The sequence below is a fragment of the Vulpes lagopus genome, chromosome 3 (assembly GCF_018345385.1).
Source record: "Vulpes lagopus strain Blue_001 chromosome 3, ASM1834538v1, whole genome shotgun sequence".
Classification (NCBI taxonomy): domain Eukaryota; kingdom Metazoa; phylum Chordata; class Mammalia; order Carnivora; family Canidae; genus Vulpes; species Vulpes lagopus.
Window position 1 is genome coordinate 71,046,841 of NC_054826.1, and position 17,183 is coordinate 71,064,023.

General features: G+C 35.1%; 1 protein-coding gene across 5 annotated transcripts in view; it reads left to right on the forward strand.

The window, feature by feature from the left end:
• CTNNA3 (catenin alpha 3) overlaps window positions 1–17,183 on the forward strand; it is a 1,730,823-nt gene that overhangs the window by 1,609,011 nt on the left and 104,629 nt on the right. For all 5 annotated transcript variants that reach the window (XM_041748054.1, XM_041748051.1, XM_041748052.1 and 2 more), the window contains one exon: window positions 14,151–14,256. In XM_041748054.1, coding sequence (XP_041603988.1) covers window positions 14,151–14,256 — 106 coding nt within the window. The remainder of the gene's footprint in view (window positions 1–14,150; window positions 14,257–17,183) is intronic.

Consider the following 17,183-nt stretch of genomic DNA (forward strand, 5'->3'; position numbering starts at 1 on the left):
CCAGAAGGGAAGTAGAGAAGAGGGAGTAGAACGAGAAAGAAAATAATTATATCTGATGGGAATTTGAGAGTAGTACCCATGGTGATCAGGTAAGCTAAAATCTCTAAACTAGCGCTTCATCCAGTTCCAAGAAATAGGCTGTGTGAGGTCAGAGATGAGGGAGAGATGTGGGTTTCAATCTAACACGAGATTAGCCAAGATACCCATGGAAATGGGTAAGTCCCATTGCCAGACACAATGTATCATGTACTTGCTCATTATTAAAATAAAAGCTGCAGCAAGAATAAAAGTATATGCTTACTAAGAATCTCTTCTCATGTGGTTGATATGGAACTTTGATTCCAAGAGCCAGACTATGGCAGGAAGAGCCCATCTAGTAGTGGGGTACGGTCTTCAGAATCCTTAGTTATAAGCTACAGTACAAATGATTTGATTGCCCTTCACTTTTGGCCTAGAAGAAAGCTCTGCAGTTGTACCAGTCTGGCCTGACACAACTTCCCCACAGTTAGTTATCATGTGCATGGCTTAATGATGGGAAGATAACCTTTGAAAAGAAAATGAAATCATTACTCTCATTTGGTGATCCTCAGGAGCTATCTGAATATGTACAAAACTATAAAGGATGCCCAAGCTCAACTCTCAGAAGACAGAGCAGAACCTACAATCCCCAGCCTTTCAAGTACTTGTCATGTTTCTAGAAATAGCATCTATGTTTAAAAATAAGTTGTCCTTTTGTTCCTTGGAATTTTTTTCTTATTTGTAATGTTTTCTGGTTTTCAATTTGAATTCGCCTTTCACCTTTAGTTCTTTGCTGCTCTAAAAAACACCTAAAAATAATTCCTGTTGTCTTTACTATAGCATCTGTCCTTTTACAAGAATAAACTGTTTTTAGTTTCTTTAAATTAATGCTTCTTACTCTCATATCCAATAAAGTGAGGAATAATAAAAACACATTCTTATCGTCATTTATACTTTCTATTTAGAACTTATTTATAAAAGGAGAAGGAAGATGTATTATACCTGAGTATATGTTGAAGGTCCATCTTTAAAAATTTTTAAATAAAATAGTGTCTCAAGATAATCATTCATTGCATCCTTTCAGATGCTTAAAGGTGATTATCTGTTATGAATGTGACATTTATTTTGAACCTTTAAAATAAATATACTCTTATTTCTAGTTCTTCTCTTTCATTCCTTCCGGTAATCTGTTGTTTGGTATACCTAATAGATACAAGAGTACAAAATAAACTTCATGGTCCTGTATTCTTTTATTTGCACCTGGGATAAGGGAATTGATTAACTTATCTCTTGAAACATTTATTTGTTAAAGAACTATATGTAAGTTCTTGTTTATCTCCCTACTGCTTTCCTTGCCTCCAGATGTTCTGAGAAACTTAAGTATGAATTGTCAATTCCCCAAAAAGCTTAAGTCTCTAGTTCTAGAGCTAAGACATGCATATACATAACTCTAAGGCAGGAAGGGATGACAATCTCAAGAGAGGTACTGTAAAATGGCAGAAATGTTCAGAGGGACTAAATTTGTATTTATTGCTTTAGGCAACTGGAAAGACCTTCTGGGAAAGATAACATTTGAGCTATGTGTTTAAATGTTAATCTCTAAAGTGGGACTATTAGGTATTCTATTGGACAGTGGAAAGAAAACATTTGAATTTTATTTCTGTTTGTTATCAGAAATGTTAAGAATTGGGGATCCCTGGGTGGTGCAGCAGTTTGGCGCCTGCCTTTGGCCCAGGGCGTGATCCTGGAGACCCGGCATCGAATCCCACGTCGGGCTCCCGGTGCATGGAGCCTGCTTCTCCCTCTGCCTGTGTCTCTGCCTCTCTTTCTCTCTCTCTGTGTGTGACTATCATAAATAAAGAAAAAAAAATTAAAAAAAAAAAAAAAGAAATGTTAAGAATTGTATTCTTAGCAGTATTTTATATATGCTTGATGCTGATCCTTTCCTTTACTGCATATTTCAGACAAGAGAGTTCTACAGCCTAGAAAGATTGATTATGGTACCTTCACTTGTTCAATTGCTTTCAACATACCACAGTTAATGTGTGCCTGGTTAACTGGATTTATGGATTACACTATCTAGTTTTTTTTAAATGTTTTTTTAAAGATTTTATTTATTTATTCACGATAGACATCGAGAGAGAGAGAGAGAGAGAGAGAGAGAGAAAGAGAGGCAGAGATACAGGCAGAGGGAGAAGCAGGCTCCATGCCAGAAGCCTGACATGGGACTCGATCCAGGGACTCCAGGATCGCGCCCTGGGCCAAAGGCAGGCGCCAAACTGCTGAGCCACCTAGGGATCCCCTACACTATCTAGTTTTAACTAAGCTTTCATCAAGTTGGATCTGTTTTTAAATTTTTAGAAAAAATTAGAATAATTAAAAGGGAAATCCAAACAAAGAATGTCAGAAGTCATTCTGACATTTGTCATTGACAATGACAATGTCATTGTCAGAATGACAATTCTTTTTACTCTTAAGAGGAGATATTTGTTAGCCACATTACAGTTAAAATAAATGATGAACTAATAAAAATTGACAGCAACCAGGCCAATAAAATGAGTTATCATAAAGACTGCTTGAAGAATGGATTTACATTGAATTATCATAAAGACTGCTTGAAGAATGGATTTACATTCTTTAACACTCATATGTTAAATTTCTCTTTAAGGAATGTATATTGTGCCTTGAGATCAGTTTTAATGACATTATCATTAGCAAGATATTTAAAATAGTTTTTTCTCTTTACCTGATCTCTTTATAATTTATATTTCTCTCTATATTTTATAATATGCATAATTTATTAGCACACAGGTAACATGAGTAAATATACATAGAGAGAGGGGATGAAGTAAAATATGTGTTATCTTATTCTATGCTTGACAGAGCAGGCTGAATGATGGCCCCAAAGTAACTTATTTGGTTAAAGCTATGAATGTTTTGCTGTTCAAAGCACCAAAAGTTCAATGTGAAGAGGGGAGGTCTTAAGAATCCCAGCTCCTGGCATAATCATATTAGCTTTCTTGGAACTGATCCCATTGAACAGTCATAATCTTAATGATTTTTGCCTCTGGGAAAATGTCATTTTTCCCCCATTTTTTCCCAGACTGTAAGTCATAAAAATGAATTCTGTAAGCTTCCTCTTGAAAGTGAGAAATTTGCATTTTGTTCAGAGTAACCATCTTATCAGGTGGCTATTGATGTTCTGGTTTCCTATTATTTTCTTCCCAAACACTGCCTCCCCTTCCCACCACCAGTTAATTGGAGACCCAGTATCTCACATTTCAAGGAATAGTTTCAAAAAAGCCCGAAACATGGAGATTTAGGGAGGAGCTCTAGACAGGAGAGAAAGGCATCCATTTCAGTCAAGTTCAATATGCTTGCATGCCATCATTAAAGTTTTCAAAAGAATTTCGGGAAACCTTTGAGGCCTATTTTCAGAAAGACAGAACTTGCAGGCCTTGAATGAAACAGGCCCCCTGTAGAGAAGGGCGGAGGAGATCTGTGGTCCCATGCAAACTGACACCTTGACCCAAGGCACCCATGCCTAACAAAGAACAAAACAGTCTAGAGTGTTAAAAAAAAAAAAAAAAAAAGAGAGAGAGAGGAAGAAGGAAAAAAGAAATTCTAAGCCCTGACTTTCTTTTCTAGTCCTTTCTATTGTAATTTTGGTTTAATCAGAAATAAATCATTAAGCACACAATTTGAAACTAGGTTATGGTCCTTTTAATATGGTTCAGTCTGATACCAACATGTGGCCCTCCAGACTGAGCCCTCCAATATAAAAGCAGGTCTAAATAACTAAGTATGGCAGGAGTCTATTTTATTTCAAGGCAAGGGATTTTTAGGACAAAAAGCCACCACACACAGACAAGAGGGTGGATCACACTGCTGGGCATAATGTGCAGGGCGGTGGTTTTACAATAATATTGATTTAACTTCTATTAATAGAGGAGACATTAAGTATGTTGTCTTGCATAGCATTAGATCAATAATGGGGTATTAGGCCTGACAGAGGGAGAAAGTAAAAAATAAAGTATGTCTGAAACTAGAGCAGATTCTTTCATTCATATTTTAAAACTATACCCTTTACTTTAAAGAAATCAGTGTTGGGTCATTGCACAATAAAATAAATTCAACAATGCATACAAATCAATGGAAAGCAGCAATGGTGGCACATTAACATGAAAACTAGCTGCATAAAACAGCGTGTATCAAGTCACACTCAATCTGAATAAGACAATTGAAAATGGTAGGCTTTGTGATATCTTAAAATTTAATAAATTGTAGCTATATTCAACAAGACTAGGAAAGAGAGGGAGGCCATGCCAAAGATCTACTGGTCTTTTTCCTTATCTCAGAAGCAATGAGAAGGCCAGATACTGGTAGCAAGCCTGACCCTTGAACCACCTCTATGTCCACTCTGTTAACTGTGATAGATCTTGATGAAGTGATCCATTCACCCTCATGTGTTTCTTCATCAAGACCTTACAATAACATAAGGCTGTAAACAGAGTAGAAAGTGAGTTGATATGTAGGCTTTAAGAATGTCAAATGCTAAATAATAAAAGCTAAATTATATTGTTTTCATACATTGAAAGTGATTATTTTCTAAGCTCATAAAATTTGGTCTGATAGTAAAGGAGTAAGAGCAGCTAGTATGTCACAGTGGTTTAAGGGGAAGCTGGAAAAAACGTCCAGACTCTGTAAGATATCATGTACATGATTAATGCTGAGGCCAATGCCAACAGGAAAAAAGAGGGACTCCCACAGTCAGAGAGTATGATTGTATTTACAGTACATTGGCTTTGATTAATGTGCACACTCAGAGAAGTAATGTGTAGAAGGCCAGAAAAGACCTGTTTTCAAATGTTGGTGCTGAGTACAGCTTTCCCATTATGTCCTGAGAAGGTATTGATGAATAATGACTTAAAGTCTTTTTTTTTGCGGGGGGGGGAGGATGCCAGAGGGGTTACTTTTCCATGCATGTGGAAAGATATAAATGGATTTCCTTGTCGATACTCACTACCTTCTGAGTCTGGAGAGCCACCAGTGAGAAGTTTATCCTTTGTTTCAGTTTCAATAATCAATTGTTTGCAAGAGTATCTTAAATAATTTTAACTGTAATGTTCTCCCTAAATGACTCCCTGCATTGGGTATAGTTTCTCAATGTTTTATGAAAACATGTTCCAGAATTTTCAAAGCTTCTAAGTCCCAAAGAAAAAATGACAACAACAACAACAACAACAACAAAAAAAAAAAAAAGAAAGAAAGAAAAAATGACAACATGCAATAATCACCTGAAAAACTTTCCCCATCTCCCACAGAATAGAATTCCTTCCCTCCTCTTGCCCCAGGCTCAAGTTTGATGTGTTTTCAGTAGTTGTGTATGTTTCTTATGTAACCCTGGGAGGAAAGAAAGGCAGGCTAAAATTGATGTGTGGTGTATGAGGGAGGAAGGAGAGCAGTACCAAGCACATAAAGTATCTCTCCAGGTAACTCTATTTTTTCCAGATTTCCAAATTTCCCCAGGCCTCACTATTTGATATGAATTGTAAGTAAGTAAAAGAACATACAGCTAGCAAACCATTAAGAACCAAGAACCTAAACAAAACAAAACAAAACAAAACAAAACAAAACAAGAACCTGACACTTTTACTGGCAGAGTAAATACAGATCATGTGAAAAATAATAATAATAAATTTTAAAAAAAAAACTAGCAAGCTGGAGAAGCATCCTCCAGAGCACTGATTTTGAACTAAGTCCAGGAGAACCAGTAGATCCCTTATAGGAACCAAGTCGAACCACTTGGTAGTGACTTATGGGGACGGGGTAAACTGGAGAGTGGCTTTCCAAGATGTCCACCTCCAAATCCCATGAATCCTGTGAACTTGTGAATGTCACCTTCTATGAAATGAGGGAAAGAGAGAGAGAGACAGAATCTCAAGCATACTCTACAGGAGTCCAATGAGGGGCTTGATCTCATGACCCTGAGATCATAACCAAAATTCAGATGCTTAACCAACCATGCCACTGAGGCACCACCCCAAGACTTTGTAAATGTGGTTATATTGGGGATATTCAGGTGGGAAAGTTATTCTGTATTATCTGGGTGGATTCGAAGTGATTACAGAGGGGCTTACAAGAAGGAACAGGAAATCAGTAAGGAAAGAGCCACTGATGTGATGATAGAGTCATAATTATAGTTATGTGCTTAAAAAATAGAGGAAGAAGCCACAAGCCAAGGAATATAGGTGGCTGCTAGAAGACAAGGGAGTATCTTCACCCTTCAGAGCCTCCAGAAGGAACCAGCCATACTGAAACCTTGACTTTAGCCTCATGAAACTTATTTTGGACTTCGGACCTCCAGAACTGTAAAATAATAAATTTGTGTTGTCCTAAGACACCAGTTTGAGATAATTTGTTACAGTAGCATAGGACACTGATGCAAGGACTCTATGTGAGGAAGGATTAGCAGACCAGCTGATACAACATGTGATTGCAGTTGTGGACATAGAGGGAGCAGTGAGAATTGGCATCCATGCAATTACCAACTCCAGTTTTCCCTTTAGGTCAACACTAGAATGTCCTTGCCTTTGGAAGAATAGATGAGAGCCGCAAAGTTTCTTAGATGATCTAAGATCTATGATCTTTAAATGCGGTATTAAAACAACTTATTTGATCAGCAAAAAATAGAGCTAACATCACTAGAAAAAACTTGTACCTATACATAACAATTTTCACCAGTTTTAGAATTCTCAAAAGAACATTAATGGCTTCACTTTTGGTTCTAGAAAATTTCCAATTGTCAATCCTACCATTAGGATACATCTCTCTCAGAATCAAAAGTCAAAAGTCTAGTGGTAGAGAAAAACACAATTGTAACTTTCCTTTTTATACCCCCCCCCCTTAGATATATTTGCTTTTGGTCCCAAATAGAATGAAAGAAAGAGCGAAAGAGAGAAATGTCAAGTTACTGATAAAATAAATTTAATCAAAGGAGAAGTTATTTATTTTATAACTTTTGGTACTGGTCAGATAGACAGAATATGATGCTTTAAAGGAACCCCACTAATAAAACCACCTAGGAATCTCTTGTTCTCATGTATTTCCTTACAATGTATGAAGCATTCCACTGAATCAGAGCTATCCTTTGAATTTCAGTGCTTCAAGATAAGTCCTCACAGGAAAGCTGTGATGATACTTCCACACATGATTTATTTTTGATTGGCCCTGAAGGTACTAATGACTTCAACCCCTTGCTTTTAAATTTAGGCCAACCAATATTCATATACCTGAAAAGTTAAGGAACCTTGAGTTTTTAAGCTTCTGTTTCCTTATTTATAGGGTGAAGATAATAGATTGTAGAACAGAACAGTAGATATTAGATTCTTGGAACAGATAATAAATTCTAGGAATATGTAAGGCAGCATAACTTGTGGTATGCACAATTACGGGAGTGTCCAGGATGCAATCTTAAATTTGTGAAGTGGTGCACAATGCTGGGTGTGAGAATTGAGTGGGAAAATTGAGCATTTTAACAGTTCCTGGATCATAAAAAGTCTGTTAAGTATGCTCTCAGGACAAAACTTTACAAATAGTAGTGAAATCTTCACATGTAGGAAGAACTGGACAACATTATCTCTGTTTTACTAAAGACAAAAATGAAAATACGTGGTTAGCTGACCTCTCCTTTGCCTACAAGTTAAAAACAAACTTTGCTAAGGAAATTCTTCTTCTACTTCTACTTCTACTTACTTCTACTTCTACTTCTACTTCTACTTCTACTTCTACTTCTACTTCTACTTCTACTTTTGCTTCCACCAGGTATTCCGTGTTTGGGGCCCTTAAGGGTACTTCATGAAATCCTTCTCTAAATGCTATATAGTCTGTTTAAGATTTGGTACAAAACTAACAAGTTGAGGGTAAATTAGGGAATTTGGGGGCTGAAGAACACAGAAAAGATTTATGCCATATACATATATATTTAGAAAACCAGTTTTTAGACTTGAAGAAGGGAGTTCCTACTTCTTATATGCACACCCTATATACAAACACACAATAATAAAGCAGCAGCAGTAACAGCAGCAGCAATAATTATAACAATAATAGCTGAAAGTATTATCCCCAGGTTGATCCCCCAGAAGATCTCTAAAATAAGCCCTGTCCTTGTTTCATAAACAAATACAAGATTGAATGTGAAAGACTATCATCACTATGCCCAAAGTAAAGCTTACATAATTTTTATCTTTAATGATAGACTATCTACAATGTGATCATTTCAAAACAAAAAATAGAATTGGTGTTCTTCCCAGGCAGAGTATATGTCTCATAATTTCAGCTGTATTGGTGAAGAGCTTTGGTTCTTTCCCAATTTTTTCTCAAGCACTTGGTGACATCCAAAATACCCTTTACAGGGAACACAGATTTTAGATGCTAAAAACAAGTATAGAATTTTAGCAGCCCCAGGAATAGGTACAGAGGAAAAGCTGTAAAACCATGTTTTCTTTTGTTCCTGTGCCCAAACAGAACATATCCCAGCTATGTGAGTCCATGTTTCTGGACTTTGGAATATGGATCAGATGATGTGTTCCAATTCTTAACCTGATCCTTAAAATCTCCTATGAGAGTCCCACTTATTTTTCATGTTAGATGTGTGGATACAGCAGACCCAGCATAGTGCCATGAAGTCTTAGGGATCAGGTTTTCTTAGAGCTCGAAGACGTGGTTCTTCAATGGCTATGTATCATGTCACCTACTTTAAGCCACTAAGATATTTGATGTTATAGCAATTAGGCTATTATGAATAATATAGGACAAGAGCAGAAATGAAAAAAATGTATACAATTCTCAGAAATATTTTCTTTTTTTTCTGGTGCAACACCTTTTTCCGACTTGAATCCCAAAGGTTCCTTAAGATACTAATTACTCAGGCTGATTGTTAGCGGATTATTCACTTGCTGGTTTTCCAAGGACTTTTACAGAGTTCTCAAAACTTGAGAATAACACTTTACAAGAGAAAGTAACATCCGGAGGGAGAGAATAGCCTAATTAAAATTTCATGTTTGAACAGAAGCAGAACAGTGTGTCCTTGCTTGAGTCTGGTACCTCTCTTTATCTCATCATTTTTGGTTGCTTTCATGATAATTACTTCTTTCTTTTCTATCTACTTTCAGAATTAGAGTAAGAGAATTCTGATGGTACCCTTGTAAAGCTAAAGCACTTATCTTGGAAGGCTTATACCACCAAAAATATGTCACTACATCTAAATCAACTCCTTATAAGGAATTAAAGAACAGCCTTGAACAACAATAATGACTATGAACACACAGTTTATGGGTGTATATATTTTATAACCTATGAAAGATATTATGAACATGGTTATACAGGGCTATATTGTCATCAGGTATAAGAAAAAATTCAATCGTGTGAAGTCTGTTCATATTGTTTGGCAAGTACTTTTTAAATAAAAAGGCAAACAATTTTTTTATTAAAACACCATTATTCATAAAGGGATGAAGAAAAGAAAAAATTAACATTTGCTGAGCATCTAGTATGTGCCAAGTACTGTGGAAAACTAAATGATTTCATAAATCCTTACCGTGTGGCAAGTATCATAATCATTTTAATGAAGAGAAAATAAGTTCAGACCAACTGTTATTTTTCCAAGGCTACACAGCTCATATGTAACAGAACTGGGATGCAGACAAAATGTATTTACTGAGTCCTTATTCATTTCACCCTATTGCAACAGCAAATTTGAGTGTTAGAATTAAATAAAATAACTATATCTAAAGCTAATATTGTTAGATCAAATTTCTATGTCTTGTATTGTAAATAAACATCCAATTGCAATCTCCCCTCTAGTATGGCTTATGCAATGGCTGAGTTTGAGTTTGGTATTAAGAATCCAAGGAAAGGGGAAGACAGAGTAAGGGGTACCGAGATAAGTAAGAGAAAAGTAATAGTATCTCAAGAAAGAAATCCCAGGACTATAAAGTACTGATACCATTTTAGGCATTTGTTATGGCTTTAAATGTCTCTGTAATGTAGCACAGTTTTATTCTGTTGGGACTATGAGACAGATTTAGCTTGTGTTCCTTGAGGCTATTGTACATGAGCAAGTCACTGTTGGCGGACCTCTTAACCACCCAGCTCCTAAATCTAACCCTTGTCTTTGCTGTCTCTTGCATTTATAGTAACTGCCATCAATGGCTGAGTACATCTTTCTAATATTTTTTCCTATATATATTTTATTATCTTTTTCTTGAGGTATAATTGACATATAACATATTAGTTTCAAGTATTAAAAATGATTCGAGGGCAGGCCCAGTGGCTCAGTGGTTTAGTGCTGCCTTTGGCCTGGGGTGTGATCCTGGAGACCAAGGATCGAGTCCCGCATTGGGCTCCCTGTGTGGAATCTGCTTCTCCCTCTGCCTGTGTCTCTGCCTCTTTCTCTCTGTGTCTGTAATGAATAAATAAATAAAATCTTTTAAAAAATGATTCGATATTTGTAAGTGTAATTATCACAATAAGTCTAGTTAACAATTAAAATTAATATTTTAATTTTATCTCAGCGTGTTTTATTGGGAGAAGTATAAGATAGTTATTAAAAGCAGATTCTGGGAACCCTGGGTGGCGCAGCGGTTTGGCGTCTGCCTTTGGCCCAGGGCACGATCCTGGAGACCCAGGATCGAATCCCACGTCGGGCTCCCGGTGCATGGAGCCTGCTTCTCCCTCTGCTTATGTCTCTGCCTCTCTCTCTCTCTCTGTGACTACCATAAATAAAAAATAAAATAAAATAAATAAAAGCAGATTCTGTGACCAGATTGCCTGGGGTCAAATCCTGTCTCTAACACTTACTACCTGTGTAACTTAATAAAAGATGTATTTAACATCTCTATTCTTCAGTTTCCTCATCTGCAGGATAAGGATAACAATAATTCTAAGCTCATAGTGTTATTATAATGATCAAATCAGTTTGTGTATGGAATAGTGCCTAGCCCATAGAAATGCTAAATGTGTTAGCTACTGTTCTGGAACAAAATATATACTATCATTGTATTCATCCATTAAGTGAGCCACAATGTCATGGCACTTATTCTATATGAATAGCAAAGGAGAAGAAGATTAAAAGGATGGTTTTTGATCTTGAAAAGGGAAGTAATATTATGTAATAAAAAATGTATGGGTTACCAAGTACACAATATATTATAAAGTTTTGTTTTGTTTTGTTTTTAATCACTGGCAGAAAATATCAAATAATTTCATAGATATTTTCTGTCTCTGAAAAGACAAAGCTGTTACTAATCAGCTGTATCATCTCATTTCTTGTGATAATCCAAAGAGAAAGGAGAGGTGGATGCCAAAAATGGGGTGAGGGTGTGGGAGGAATGGGAGTCAAGGTTGGGGCAGGGTCAAAAATGGCTGAAATGTTATACCAATAAGTTGCAAAGGTATCTCTTTCACTTGCCTAAAAGACTTTTCAATGGCAAGCACATTGCTTTCCCATTATACCTTCTAACCTATATTTTAATGATTAGTTGGCAGACTCCCTACTCCGGAGCTAGATCTGCTGTCCTTTCAGAGGAAATAGATTATTATCGCAGCCACCATTTATCAAAGGTTTCTGGCCTCCACTTTCTTTAAAATATTTCTAAAGTTTATCCCATCCTCTTCTGGGTATCTTTCTCAGTTGGATCCAAACTCAATGATTTAAGACACAATTTGCTGACAGGAGATCCTGAGAACCCATTATGAAAATGAAGGCAGCAAACAACCTTTGAATGCGTTTCCCAATTTAAAAAGCCTTCATTACATAGCACTTCAGCATTTCAGGCTGGAATGTTAAAAATTTATCATAGTTTCAGTAATTGCAGCTTCCTCTGGAAGCTTGGCATGATATGGAATCATTTGTAAAATGTGTATTTTGTTTGGCACTCAGTAGGAAGCTTGCCAGGCAATACATTTAATTAGGAACATGAAGAATAGAATAATTGTGGTCTGTCATTACTTTTAAGTTCTACATGTGTTTAAGATAGTGGTCTCATAACAATGTATGAATTTAAAGCGAAAGGTAATTTCCCTTTCATCACTCTAGGGTTTTTATATTGGGAAATATATTATTTTGATGGGGAAATGTACATTAGCTTGCATTCCTTAGATGTAATTCTGTCCATTGTCTAAGCTACTAGAGTGTTCGCTGCAAACCACCTTTGTCCATTGCTTAAGACCTGGAATATTGATACATTGCCTTTCAAGCTTAGACAGCTTTATTTAAATTTAACTTTCTCTAGAGATGCATGGAAATAATGAAGCACATTGCCTTTTGTGAACATAACCATGTACATAACATCTAGTTCTGCTTGATGCATTAAGTAAATGTGATAAGAGCAACTCAAACATTGTAGTAATTAATGCCAATTTTTTAAAAAAAATGCAAAGCAACCTATGCTAGTATATTCGGAGGAGAAATATGGTGATAATGATATACCAGGGCCAGGTTTTCACTGTGTTAAACATGGAATCCCATTCTTACTGGAAAACCTGCTTATAATGAATTTGAGAGGCGTCATGAGAAATATGCAGTGAAAGGGCCATTTTGGCATACAGGGCACAAGTGTTCTGGTATTCCAGTTTTTACGTATAGAATACTCTCATCATTTATCTTTGCATGAATCCCCTCTTTTGTTGCTACACAATGACAGTCTCCTTAGTAAGATATTTTCCTCTGTGATAAATCTCATTAGATTTTGTATCAGGACATCTATTCCAAAGACGCATCCAAGGTTTAAATAAGACAGGGAAAGAGATTGTTTCTGTTCCCCTTCTCTTCTAACTCCACTGTATTTTGGCCTCTTAGAATCTTCCTTTTCTCACACTGACCAGCTTAATCTTTCCTCACACCTCCTTCACTCTCTGCTCTTTCAGAAGCATCAAAACACTTTTGATGATGTGAATCATCACATCACATCACTGAATCATAAGTGATTCAGTGATTCCTTCCATTCATTCTGTGCTAGGGACAAGGAACAGAAACCAAATTAGAATGGTCAGCATATTGACAGACAGAAGAGAGTAAGGAATCAGACACAGGGAAAAGAGTGGTTGGGGTGTATGGAAGTTCCCATTCTTTAGGTAATCATTTATTTTTGAAGAAAGAGAAGACAGAAAAATATTTCCTTATGTTATCCCAGTCCGAAAGTGTAAGACATGCACTTTTCTTCTTACCTGTCTTGTAAATCTCATAAGTGAGCCCAACTATTATTCCATGGCATTTGGAAACAAAACTATTTTAAAGTAACAACTGCCAACAATAACAACTGGTGGTATTGAATGCTTATTTTCTATAAAGCCAAGTTCTGAGCACTTTATAGACAATGGATCAGATAATCATTAGAATGACTCCATGTGGTATGTGTTCCTACTACCTACCACCAAGGAACCTGGGACATAGAGTGTCTATTTATCTCATTTGACTTAAACAAATATGAAGTGGTCCAAGATAGTGTGACTCCAGATTCATACTCAGTGTTACTATGATGCTACAATGCATTGTGGAGAAGATATGTGGCCAAAACAAAATGCAGTTAACTGGAAGACTATTAAAAAAAAGGATTATAAATAGGAAGATTAAAAAGTAGACCTGGTGATGAAAATGCAATGTTGAATATATATATTATATATATTCAATATTCAATATATTATATATATACAATATTCTATATATATATGTATTCAATATTCTATATATATATATATTTGGACCATATATATATATATGGTCCAAAATCTCATATTTCCTCTTACAATTAGTAAAATACTATTGCTTTGAGATATCTACTATTAAAAATACCTAAGAATGAAAATATAATGAAGTCCATCTTCTTGGCAGTATTTCCTGAATCTCAACACAATGAGACTTCTTTTGTTTTTCATTTTCCATTTAATATTGCTATCTAATTGGTGTCTCTCCATAACTGAAGGATGTAAAGTGAATGGCCAGTACTCTGGGGGGGGTGGGCAGACTCATGTGTGTGTGTGTGTGTGTGTGTGTGTGTGTGTGTGTTTGTGTGTGTTTGCATTTGTATCTTAGCATAAGCTACTGCAACTAACATATATTCTTCTACTTTAAGGGGCAAAGGACCACTAAAGCATACCACTGATGTGATCTATGCAGCTAAAATGATATCAGAATCAGGATCAAGGATGGATGTCCTTGCTCGGCAGATTGCAAACCAGGTGAGTTCTCTAGAAATAGACATGATGAAAGTCTTTTTAAATTGCTCTCTACCATGCAACACTGATTAAAACAAAGTTAGATTTTTAATTTATTGGATTGCTTTTTCCTAAGTTATAATTTAAAAATCTTACTGCATAATTAATACACAAGTAGTGAGCAATTCATTCTAAGAAAGATTATTTCTTAAGGCATCGTTATTATTATTTTTAGTATTTATTATTTCTTAGATTTTTGAGCATCAGAGATATATTAAATCATTTAAAATTCCAACTTTTTGAGTTTCAAATATGCTCAAATTATTATTTTTACAGGCTCTAATACTCAGGTTTTTTTTTAATACCTTAGATTTCTTATTTTTGCCCTTCAAAAAATCAATATCTCCCAAAATTCTGTTAGGTTTTTAGTGTTAACCTTATATTCTGGCATTTTATGTAAAATCCTAAAACAAATAATAATTAGTAGAATACTAATGAATAAAACGTGAAAAGAAAAAAATGTGGAAAGCACATATTCCTTATGGAGACAAATGCTAACGTTTCTAAGCACTTGGTTTCCTTCCTTCCTTTGTTTCATTTTTTTAAACACTTTTACTTGAAGTATAATTGACATACAATATTTTATTCATGAATATTATTTTCATTTCATGTGTACAAAATAGTGATTCAACAATTATATACATTACAAAATGCTTGCACATAAGTATAGTTGCCATCTGTCATTGTACAAGGTTATTACAATATTATTGACTATTTTCCCTATACTGTCCTTTTCATCCCTGTGACTTATATATTTTATAACTGGAAGTTTGTACCTTTTAACTCCCTTCACCTATTTCACCCATCCTCCCAATCCTCTTCCTGTGGCAACAAACATTTTGTTCTCTCTTTTGTTTTGTTTTCTAATTTTTAAATTATTTTTAAATTCTATTTAATTTTTTAATTGAAGGATAATTAACATACAGGTTAATATTAGTTTCAGGTGTACAATAGAACTGTTCAACAACTCTATACATTATTCAGTTACTTTTTTCAGATTTCTCATGTCTCTGTTACAATTTTCTAAGCAGCAGCTACATTATTAATTACCTTCCCCCAACTTTAATTGAAAATTCTGTCAATTTCTTTAGTTAATGTATTGAGAAATTCAATTAATGTTTCAAACTGAGATATATAGTATTGTAGATTTTATACTACTCAACTTCATAAAAAGTATTTATTTCCTTTTGGGGAAACTTTTTTTGGGCTACTTCTTCTTATGTACTCTTTTTATTCTCTGTTTTTTGATACATGATCAATTTTAAAGTATATTATTAGATATTTCTAGATATATGGGAAAAGAAACAAGAATACTAACAGGGATGCCTGGGAGGCTCATGGTTAAGTGTCTGCCTTCAGCTCCGGGCATGATCCTGGGGTCCTGGGATTGAGTGCCCCATGGAGTCTGGCAGAGTCCTGCAATGGAGTCCCACACTGGGTTCCCTGCAGGGAGTCTGCTTCTCCTTCTGCCTAGGTCTCTGCCTCTCTCTCTGTGTCTCTCGTAAATAAATAAATAAATAAATAAATAAATAAATTTTAAAAAGAATTTTAACAGAGAAAAACAGTTTTAAAGATTTTTTTTTTTTTTTTTTAGATTTTATTTATTTATTCATGAGAGGCATGCAGAGGGAGAAGCAGGCTCCATGCAGGGAGCCCGATGTGGGCCTCGATCCCGGGTTTCCAGGATCAGGCCCTGGGCTGAAGGCAGGTGCTAAACCGCTGAGTCACCCAGGCTGTCCAAGATTTCTTGAATATACGTATATATATATGTTTTAGTATCTTGCTACTTTGAGCATTATAAGCACTTTATTACTCTTTAGTATTTAGTATTTACAGTTGAAAACAAACTGTCTCCTAATATAATTCAAAATACATTATGAATAAGTGATTGAAGCCCAAATCCACTTACAATTTTCTGTATTTTAGAATTTTATTGCATTCACTTTTATGAGAGAGATCAAATAATAGTAGAATAAGTGAAACCATAATGCATTAGGATTTATGTGTACTGCTAACCTTTTAAATATTTAATACTTGCTACCAGTGTGCTTCTGTTTCTTTTAGAATGCACAGTTTTCAAGGTTCAAATAGTTGTGTCACCTGGAAGTTTTTTCCATATATTGATCTTTTTTAATTATGTCAGAATCACCTTGCTACAAGTACTTTTATAATGTAGCTTTATTACATTATACCATTGTTTTTAGCTTTATCCATGGTAAATGGATACAAATGTATCCGTTATACCATTGTTTTAGCTTTTTTACATGGAAGAAAATAAAAGTATTGTCTGACTTTCATACAGCTTGTACATTTTAGGAGAAGATTAAAGAAACAGTCATTGAATAATGAAATTATAGATGGCCCTCTTTGGCTTTTTCCACTTCATATAGGAGAGTAGTTTCAAATGAATTACTTTTGTTCTAAACAAATAGGGTTCTGAAGAATCAAAAATGAGAATTATGAAACTGATTGTCACTATAGAGATCATCTGGGGAGATTGTCTATGACTGTGCTTCTGATATTATTTGATAGATTAACAACAAAAAAAAACTTAGACAGTAAATAGTATCTGAAATTTATTGTGGGATGCAAATGAATAATATAAGCAAGGCAATTTTCAGAGTGTAGGTGTATTATGAAAAAATATCTGTTGGAATATTGATTGCTTTCTATTTTGAACAACCTAGTTCAAAAATTTTTAATAATTTTTATTTTTTTTTCTTGTCTATTTGCTACTAGAGTGTTAGAAGATCAAACATCAATCAGTTTTCAATTCCATCCAACATAGACTTATGATATCTATATCTATCTACATATAGTGTTAAATGAAATTAGTTTCATTCTCTAACATTCCAGAGTCAAAGTTCATATGCAGAGAGAATGAAATGAAA